The sequence below is a fragment of the Fukomys damarensis genome, unplaced genomic scaffold, assembly GCF_012274545.1.
Source record: "Fukomys damarensis isolate Sample0158 unplaced genomic scaffold, DMR_v1.0_HiC HiC_scaffold_33, whole genome shotgun sequence".
Lineage (NCBI taxonomy): Eukaryota > Metazoa > Chordata > Mammalia > Rodentia > Bathyergidae > Fukomys > Fukomys damarensis.
Window position 1 is genome coordinate 48,895,092 of NW_022900945.1, and position 10,460 is coordinate 48,905,551.

The window sequence follows — 10,460 nt, forward strand, 5'->3', positions numbered from 1 at the left end:
CCACTCTAAAAAACAATCATCTCTCAAAAAGAATAAAAAAAATTGAAGGAGCTACTAGTACCAAAACAAGGTGCCACTAAAGGCTTTTTTCAGTGCATATGACTGTAGAAAAAAATGCTGCAAGTTCTCAGGCTGTCAACATGTGCATCAGAGGAAGGACCCTGAAGAATAGGAAGAAAATTCCAAATGAATTCTAGTGGCCTCTGGGCAGTACCTTGTTTCTACCACAATGGCTTGTTAAACTTGCCAAAGCAAGTGAGGTCAGGATATGGTACTTTACAACTTCTCTCATAATTGAAGAGGAGGAGAGGGAACAGCCCAAAAGAGGTATTGAGTTTCAACGAGTCCAGAATAATGTTCACCATTCATCTTTCTTCATAAGAAAAGAAAAGAAAAATATCAAGCTCTTTTGCATCAAGCCAGACATTAAAAATATATATATACATACTCAATTCAAAAACTTGGATTGCCCCAAACGAGCTAGGGTAATTCTACACACAATGCTGCATTAAGTTTAGCCATCTGGGGCTAGTTAGTTGAGCTGGGCAGAGCACAGTGCTAATGAGGTCAAGGTCAGAGGCTCGATCCACATATGGCCTAATTGGCTTTGCTCCATTTCACGGCCACAGCTCATACACTGACCTCGGACAGCCATCTTGCAAATGTATGCTTGATTACATGAGAGGCTTTCTCTGCAAGTCACACAGTCACTGCTTATCCAGGAAAAGCAATCCCAAAATAAAATGTCCTGTGGCTGTTAAGTCAGTGACATTGTCATCATCCTGGAGGGACACAAGAGACCTTTAATTGGGAAAATGGCTAATTCTTAAACAGTTGCAAATAATTATATACAACCACTCCTTTTTCTCTACTTTATTCTTTTCATGAGTTGCTGTGGGTACATCTTTTTAGATTTTTCTCCCTCTACCCTTATAAGTTTAATTTGCAAGTATTACGCTTTGGCTTTTTGGCAAGTTAATGAAATGTAATAGTCAGCTACTCTTAGTGGCTAAAGTTACTTTCACTGTAGGTAAGGCACGTTGATCCACTTTGACTATGTCCCAAGCTTGCAAGTCTTGGTCTCCATATTTAAATGCAGGTCAATAATTACTATGTTAGTGACAGTAACCTACAATTGCCCTGCATGTATAAATGATTGGAAAGCACCTTGCAAGGGACAAAGAGGAAGTTCTTTCACCTACTACTTGAGCTAAGGAGATGTGGTTCCTCTCATTCACCATAGATTCTGCCTTACGTTGAAAGAAATGAATTCTTTTTTCATGATGACTTCAAGAACAAGGTTCTTTGGGAACAGGAATTTTAATGCTTTTAAGTTTAATGGCAGCTTGTTTGGACCCATCATATGACCTTACTGGAGAAGATTCCCATCTCTTCAATGAGCTATGTGACTTTGGATAAAGTCTGATAAAACAAGCAAAAGGACAAAATAACTTTTGAAGTGCTCCCTTGCTTCAAAATTCTAAGTTTGAATTCTCAAAAACTTTGCAAACATTTCTTTTTCTTTTGGTCAATACGTTAGCATAGACTATCAGTTGAACTCAAAACATTCAGGAGAAAAAATAATTTTACATATTTTACAAAATGAGATGTGTTTGGTTTAAATTTTATGGCTAAATTTAGAACAGTTCTTTTGTCTTTCAAACCCATTAATCCTTACCGGCACCTCTGTCCATGGTGCTGATCAAACGACCACTGGTACCTTTAAAATGCAAGGGCTACAAGGGTTGCAGTAGTTCTAAGTCACCACAGTTGCAGTTTGGAATGGGAAAAGAGGTAGAAAATTAACAAGATCTACTCAATGGTTAAAGGGGGCAGAGGATGAAAGGTAACAAACATAGCTAAGAAAAATGGAAATTGGAATTGCATTAAAAAAAGAAATGAAGTGGAAAGAATGAAATTCACTAGAGAAGTGAAGAGGGATGAAAAAATTCAACTGAAGAGAAATCCTCTCTTTGCAGCACTAGGAACTGAGGCATACAATTTTGCCCTGAAATACATCCCCAGTCCCTTTGATTTATTTATTTTAGGAAGGGTCCTGTTAGAGTGCTTAGATGTCCAGGGGCTCAAACTTTTAAAGTTCCTGCTTCAGCCTCCCAAGTAACTAAGACTACAGGCATACACCACTATGCTCAGCTATAGAAATATTCTTAGAACCTTTCTAAGTTTTCCTAGAATTATCTGAGCAGTATGTTAATGCAATAACAGCACAGCTAAGGCAATACAATACAGAAAGGGAATTTAGTCTCTAAACCTCAATGAAGGAGTTCAGTGCAAATAAAGAATAAAACGTGTATCTGTGTAGGAAATATGTGAATTATTCAAGTATCAAGGTAAACTTTTGAAAACAAATATGCAGAAGAAATTGGGAAATGAGTCACAAGAGAGATGTCAAGTAGATGTTCAAATGTGCTGGACTCACAGAAGTACAGGAATAAGTGAATGCTGTCAGCGACAGAGATGAATGAAATACACAGACCCAAAAGGCAAATGAAAATCCAAAGCAAAAACTGGAAAATCTAATAGGCAAAAAAAAGTATTACTTTGCCACTCTTCGAACCAATCTGCCAAAAAAATTAAAAATAAAAACCTCTTTTTTTAATTACTTCCTTTTCTTCCAGGCCTTAAAACCAAAAATGTAGAAGAGAACACTAAAACCCAAGCAAAAAAAAAAAAAAGACATCACACTGAAAGTAATTCTCCTTCAAAGCTGTTCTAAGAAACCCTTTGGTGTTTTTCTTTTCACTACTAAAACTTCAAGGAGAGAGTTCCAGGGCCAGGGATTTAGCTCAGTGGTTCCACTGCCTATCTCACAAATGCAAGGTCCCGAGTTCGAAAAACAGAAGAGAGTTCCAGAATATTTTAAGCTCATTTTAACCTCACATGTCTGTAATATCTTATTGTATTTGGAAGCTTCTTCATATGCATGTAGGCAATCAAAATATTATTTTATTTTAAATAGCCATGGTCATGGAAATAGCTTATTGGTACTGGCTTTTGAAAACATAAAAGTAGCATAATTGTTTTGCTGAATTTCAGTTAGCTATCCTTGTATACACAAAACCTAGTCCAAATTTAGTTTTAATCTAAATCATTTTTAGTTTGAATCCATGGGTCAAAAATTACAACTATTTCTTAATAGTGATGCAGAGTTATAAGTGTGTAATACCAGTGTTTTGGAGCTACAAAAACTTATGCAGAATTGTGCAGTTTGCTCTTACTATCACTGTGACTGTGTCGAGTGAACAGACCTCTTTCAGTCTTGCATCCTCCTCCTCAGATCCCACTTTACAAGATTTCTATGAAGTTCAAAGGACGTAACGTGTGTTGAGGATACGTAACATGGAGGATGTTGCTGAGGATATGTAACAGATACATAACACTGGAGAGCTAAAAGATGCCAATAAAGGAGAAGGTCAACTAAATATCTATTTCAAGAAAATGGTGCTTTTAAAATTTGTATTGTCCTTGATAAATAGTATTGCAACAGATTCCAGAGGTCATCATCAAAGTTTTATAATAATGTTGTGCGAACAGTAAGAGACAATGAAGTTACCAACAGGGCTCAGAAGATACACCAAACTCAATTTCTCTGAAGGCATTTGGTTGCTTTAAATGTCTTAGAAGACATAAGCTATTGCTTGGGGAGCAAACTTCTCATAAAATATTGGATAAAGAGATAAACCACTTGCTTTGACATTTTAAATATTAAGATAAGAACAGACTTCCAGATCTAGCCAAAGTACATTTGTAGGTTTGTGAGGATAGAAGTGATTTAGATTTGAGTAGTTGGAAGGAAATGGCAAAAGCACAAAAACACCACAGAACCACATCACCAAGATATCCAAATGCAGAAAAGTAAAAGTAACTTGCTTTGGTTTCAAGTGATGCTATCCTGATGAAGAGGAATTTTTTGTTTTGTTTTGTTTTGTTTTTTGTTTTGGGGTTTTTTTTGTTTGTTTGTTTCTTTTGTTTTGTTTTGTTTTTGAGACAGAGTCTCACTATGTAGTTGAGACTGACCTGGAACTCCCTATGTAGCCCAGGCTGGTCTCGAACTCACAGCGATCCTCCTGCCTCAGCCTCTCGAGTGCTGTGATTACAGGCATCACTTGAAGGGGAAATGTAATGGCTCTTCCATCTGCACATTCTTTTAATTTGGCCACCCCAAGACACTCCTGCTCACCTGCCTGCTTTGGTGATGATCATCTCAGTTCCGATATCATGGAACCTCTTCCAGAGATCGGCACACTGCAGCTCCACCTGAATCTCTTCCATGGAAGACATGACGGCAGGCACAGGGCCTGCAGCACCTGTGGCCAGGTCAGCTTGAGCGCTGAAGGAGCAGGACGTCCGCTCAGCGAGGACCTCGGAGTCCGAACCAGTGCTCTGCTGAGAATCTGCAAAATAAACGAGCAGGGCTTAGGTGAGACACTACTCAGCCCTGGAAAGACGGAGGGCAGGGGTGGAGCGGAGAGAAGGTGAACAAAGGGAGACTTGAACTTGGGAAGCTTCAGAGTCCAGCACTCGGGGAATTTTATTATTTGCTTTATGGTTTGTTTTTGTGATTTATGACCTTCTTGCAGGTTTCACATTTCTAACATGACATCTGGCATATTAGTAAGCTTTAGCGAGAACTGCAGAAAACTGGTCCACAAGAGGCAGCACAAGATGTCCCAGTGTCACCATGTTGAGGGGAGTGAAGCCAAACTGAAGGAAACAAAGAGTACCGTAGAGGAAGATAACGAAGACTGTATCTCCCAGTGTAGATTAGACCTCATGGGGAGAAGGAGAGAGTCAAAGCTCACAGCGTCTTTCATCCCATGTCACTCATCATCTTGGCCCAGCAGTCAGTGACTTTCACACAGAGTGATTTTTCTTCTATTCATATATACCCTGGTCCTCAAAAGGAATGAAAAGTTGTTTGGGATCTTTAGAAGCACTTTGTCACGCATTTGAGTAAATGGTTTTTCCTAAGAGTCCAATCAGGCCATTTTTGATGGGGGGGGGGGTCCCATGGTAAGGCAAGGATATAAGCATATGGAAAAAGTTACTTGAGAAGGCAGTTGAAACAAATGGAATAAATGAGTTCAGGAGACACGTTGATTGGTTTCTGAAGTGCGGCTGAGGAGAGGGGGTGATCCAAACAGGAAGGTGGAATTCAGAGCAACCAAAGAAAAAAGCTGGCGTGCTCTGCCAGACGGTCTTGTCCCTGGGTCTTCTGTACTCACTGAGAGAGGTGGGAGAAGGGAGGCAGGAAGGTGGAGAGCTTGGAATTGTATTTACCAAAGAATTCCCCAGAATTTCTAAAATGTTAGGGTTCTGTTGCCAAGAATTGTTAAGTCCTAAGATTTTCCAAATCCAAATTAGTTTGTAGGATCTTCCTAGGTCAGATGATACTGCAAACCACACCTAAGAACTTATTTCTCTAACCTGCCCTTAATAGCCAGGATTTTGATAACTTTCCTATACATAAGTGTATATTTACTATGAAGGTGGAAAACAACAGCACGTTACTCTGAGAAATGACTTTTTAAACTATTTTTAATTAACAAAACTTACACAAATTTATTAATACAGTGTTGATATTTACAAGCGCTGTACGATGATTAGCAGTTTAATTATCATTTCCATTTCCTTAAACGTTTATTATTTCTTTGCATTGGGTTTTCTTTTTAGTATTTTTTATTTGTTTATTGTGGTACTGGGGATTGAACCTAGGGCTCCTGCATTGAGCTACATACCCAGCTCTTTTTAAATTAGTTTTATTGGTACAATTTAGATAATCATAATAACATTCATCATAGGGAATTTGCACCTGTGCGTGATAGATCTTGATCCCTCTTTTTTTCCCATTCCCCTCCCCTCCCTTCAACTCCTCTTCTCCTCCTTATTTACAAAGCTTTGCTTCTATTTTATCTTTCTTTTCTCATTTTTTCCTGTTCCCTTCCTTCTCCCCTCCTGCCACCCCAGTTCCTCTTTCCTTTTGAACAATTTCTTCCTGTTTCACAATATCTATCATGCATTTTGGTCCTTATTTAGACTTTCAGTTTCTCACAGCAGAGATACAATGTGATATTTGCACATGTGTATCTGATTATCTGATTTTTTTCACTTGAGTATGGTCTCGTGGTGTCTCATGTATATGTTTCTTTATGGCTGAGTAGTAGTCCACTGTATAAAAGAACCACATCTTTTTTATCCATTCACCAGTTGATGAGCATTTGGGTTATTTCCAAGATTTACAGCCATGTGCCGCTACACACATGGGTGTGTATATGATATGATGATTTCAACTCCTTTGGGAAGATACCCAGAAAAGGAATAGCTGGGTCAAGTGAGATCTCTAAATTTTTGCTTTAAGACAAGGCATCACTAAGTTGCTATTTTCCAGGGCGGACTTCCTGCCTCAGCTTCCTAGAGTACAGAGACTATAGATGTGTGCCACCACCGTGCCTAGCCTCTCTCTCTCTCTCTCTCTCTCTCTCTCTCTCTCTGTTTTTTGAGAAATGATCTCACCTTGTAGTGCAGGCTGGTCTTGACCTCACTACACAGCTAAGTCTGGACTTGAGCTTGCAGTGATCCTCCTTGCTTAGCCTCCCAAATGCTGGGATTACAGCCCTGTGGCACCACGTCCAGCTCTATTTTTTCTTAATTCATTTCTTTTGTAACTGATACATGAAAATATAAAAACTGTATATATTAATGGAGTAATGTAGTGTTTCAAACGCATGTATCCATTGCATATAACTTAAATAACGTTATTTCTTTATGGTTAAAAAAAACTCTCAAAATTCTTTCTTCTATTTTTCTGGAATGTACAGTGCATAATCACTTTTTGTAGTCAACGTACTACGAATAGCAACCCAGAACTTCCGGTTGTCACTTGGTCCGCACTGATCAGCTTTTCCCCATTCCTTCCTTTCCCTTTGTCTCTCCAGCTTCTGGTAATCAGCACTTTATCCTCAACTTCTACAAGATCAACTTTTCTCAGATTCCACATATGTGTGAGATCACGTGGTGCTTATGTCTTGTGCCTGGCTTATTTTGCTTAACGTAATGTGCTCCTGTTGCGTCCATATTGTCACAAATGGTAGGGCTCTGTTCTTTTCATAGTTGAATAGTGTTTCAGTGTGTATGTGTGTGCAACATTCTCTTTATCCATGAATCAGCTGGTGGACATTTAAGTTGTTTACATTCTTTGCTATTTATTTACATTTCTTTGCTATTATGAGCAGTGCTGAAATAAATATGGGAGGGAAGCTGTCTAACTGATGCACTGACTTCATTTCTTTTGGATAGATACTCCATGGTGGGATTGCTAGCTCCTGCAATAATCTTTTTTGTGTGTGTGTGGAATCTCCATATGGTTTTCCATAATAGCTATACTAATGTATGTCCCCACTAATTTTCTTCAAAGATTCCTATTCTTCTCATCCTTGCCAGAACTTCTCTTTTTAAAAAATAATAACCATCTTTACTGGGATGAGGTAATGCATTACTGAAGTTTTGATTTGCACTTTCCTGATGATTAGTGATGTTTGGTAATTTTTCATGTGTCTCCTTTTGAGAAATACCTATTTGGGCCTATGGCAAATGGCTTCAATGTTATCAATGCTCATAGATTCTTGGACATCAGCCCCAGACACTATGAAAACGGAAGAAGGATGAGACAGTGCCAGATGATCTTGATGCCATTCTCACCTGTAACAGGTTTCTAAACCTGTAACTAGCACATCACATGCTTCCTTTACTTTCTTTTTTTCTTTCTAGCCATGACTGATTCTCTCTCAAATCTAGGCATCGTCTCTGGTAAGAATATCCCACAGCTTGGTCTGAGTCCACAAAGAACAAAGTGCTTCTGTGCTCTCTGATTCTTACGCTTCACTTCTGAACATATCCAGGTTGCCGCCTAACTGAACCAAACACCTTAATACAGCAGAAATTCATAGCTAAAAACTTTAGTTCATCCACTATCACTAGTCCAGTCAGTATCTTCATTTAAAGAAAAGTTTTATAACTATATATGAATGACTAAAGGAGTCCAAGGTACAGGGAGGGGGAGGGAGGGCAGGGGTTAAAAAAGCAATCAAGAAATGTCAGGTACCTGTACCAACTCCTCATGATGAGTGTAACCATAATGTACTAGAAACACGTACCAATGTGAAGAATCAGGCTGAAATTAATAAAATTGAGACAAATAACAAAAAAAAAAGAAGTGAATGAATGTTTTCTAGTTTCCAAATTCAATCAAAATAATCAGTGAGCACCTGTGAGCACATGGCTTTAAATTAGTTACCACGTGGCGACTCATCTAGAATTACAAACAGAATCCTAGACCATGAGATGCTTTCCAGTCAGTACTGATTGATTGTCCGTCCGTTGAGCGCATATCATGAGCCAAGCACTGTGCTAGATTCTGGGAAATACCAAGTACATACACACAGGAGCCCTCTTCAAGGTGTTTACAGCACAGGTAGATCAGGAGAACTCATAAATAATCAGAGACCAAACCAATAACTACCGCAGTTTTCCACACCATTGCATACTGTCTCATGTTTCATAGAAGTCCAGAAAAGAGGGATCCAAGGAGGCTGGAACGGTCCTGGGAAACCAAGGAAACATAGGCAGGGTTTTCCTGTGAAGAGATTTTCATCTGCTCTACTCCCCTACACATACTCCAAACTCCTGGATTCTCACTGTCACGCAATGGATCCCTAAAACTTTCGTTACAGACTCCAGGCACCAGGCCACACTTATAATACCTCAAATACCTCTTCCCACTTTGCCTTATCAATTGATTCTTAGATATCACAATTTGTAAATAAAATTAGTGTCATATTTTATATAGCTGAAACAAAAACTTTGGCACTATGAGATGCACTACTGTACTATACCCTTAAAATAGTAACTCAGAGTCAAGATTAATTTAGGCACAAATAAAGTTTAATCCTCTATAAAATACATTTCTACATCATAGTTTTAAAAACTTTTTATGCTAACCAGATAATAACTTTAGCTATTAATCATGATGCACAATCAAGTTAAGTGGTGAATATAAGAAATATATACTTGGTTATTTTAACCTAATCAGACCACTAATCAAAAATACAATCAGTCACTTAAAATCAAAAAACACATATTTGCTTTCATGTTCTTTTATTTGTGGCAAATTGTGACTTTTTTTCTTCAGAAAATAACCATCATGAATTTACTTCAATGACCCATAAAGATTCCTTGGTTATCAGATGCCTCTTATGAATAGTATTTCAAGAAGGGAAGGTTCATTAAACAAGGAACAGTTACACTTAACCAAGAAATTTCAAGAAAACATTTAGTAAACAAAGAATGAGTGAGTTACATTATGTGACTCATAATGTCAAACCAACATGTCTATTTCCAGACAAAAACAAAACCCTTATAAAAGATTGCAGCCATCAGCTCAAGGTACCAAACACTTTCTATCTCTAACCTATCTTGCTTCGATAAAACAGATACTATAATATTAAGTTGCCATCCAAAGATGTGTGAGTTCAGTCTATTATGATTGATAGCAATACTAATTTCTTAATTTCTAGTTTACACATAATAAAGCCTTCTATTGATGTGGTCGAGGCATATATTTTTATGTCCATTTTGTGGATGAAAAACCTGAAAGTAAAAGGAATTGAAAACAGATGAGAACACAGGTCTCTTCCTTCTTGATTTGATGATCAGATTTCCCCAAGATAATGCTGTTCAAAGAAGCTGGCAATTCTGTAACACTTCTCGACCATTTAATCTCAACTATTTTAACTATCCCCACAATTGACATGGCTTACACATATTTAATGTTGGCCGAGTCACTTAATTATTCTGTTCCCCAGTTTCCACAATCTTTATAGCACGGCACATGCACACTTAATTAGAGCTGCCATAAAGTCTCTTTGAATGCTAATGTTTAATGGGCGGATTACAGTGCAGCTTAGAGACCCCCAAGTCTAACAACAGCAAGCCGACCACAATGAGTTGATTTAGTTACCATAAAAAGAAAATACCTGAATTGCTTACACTTCCATTTTACTGGGCCTTAATGTAAAACTTAGATATTTTAAAACATTTTTCACAGTCAACCAGGTGATTAACAGATAATTTTGAGGCATTTACTGTAGTGAACGAAGCTCATCTACTCCTAGGGACCTGCTACTCACCAGAGGTAGGATGTGTGGAAGTCTCCCTGATGCTCTGAGCCTAGTTTCCTGATATTTACAATTACGATGTAAGGATCTAGGATATTATAATCCTGTTTGTAACATTGTGTTTATATTTTTGATATCTAATGCTTCTGTTGATAACAATGTTACTGCCACTGAGCAGGGAGATGAATGTGAGCTCCAAAGAACGATCCCAAAGAACTACTGCTTAATATCTCTTAAGCTTTTACTATATGCCAGGCTAAGACATAT

The 10,460-nt window shown here is 38.1% G+C and overlaps 1 protein-coding gene across 2 annotated transcripts in view; it reads right to left on the reverse strand.

Annotated features, from left to right (window-relative positions):
• The window catches only part of Tbx15 (T-box transcription factor 15), a 110,727-nt gene that overhangs the window by 46,187 nt on the left and 54,080 nt on the right, over positions 1-10,460 (reverse strand). For both annotated transcript variants that reach the window (XM_010643532.2, XM_033758387.1), the window contains exon 2: positions 4,202-4,415. In XM_010643532.2, the coding sequence (XP_010641834.1) occupies positions 4,202-4,415 (214 nt within the window). The remainder of the gene's footprint in view (positions 1-4,201; positions 4,416-10,460) is intronic.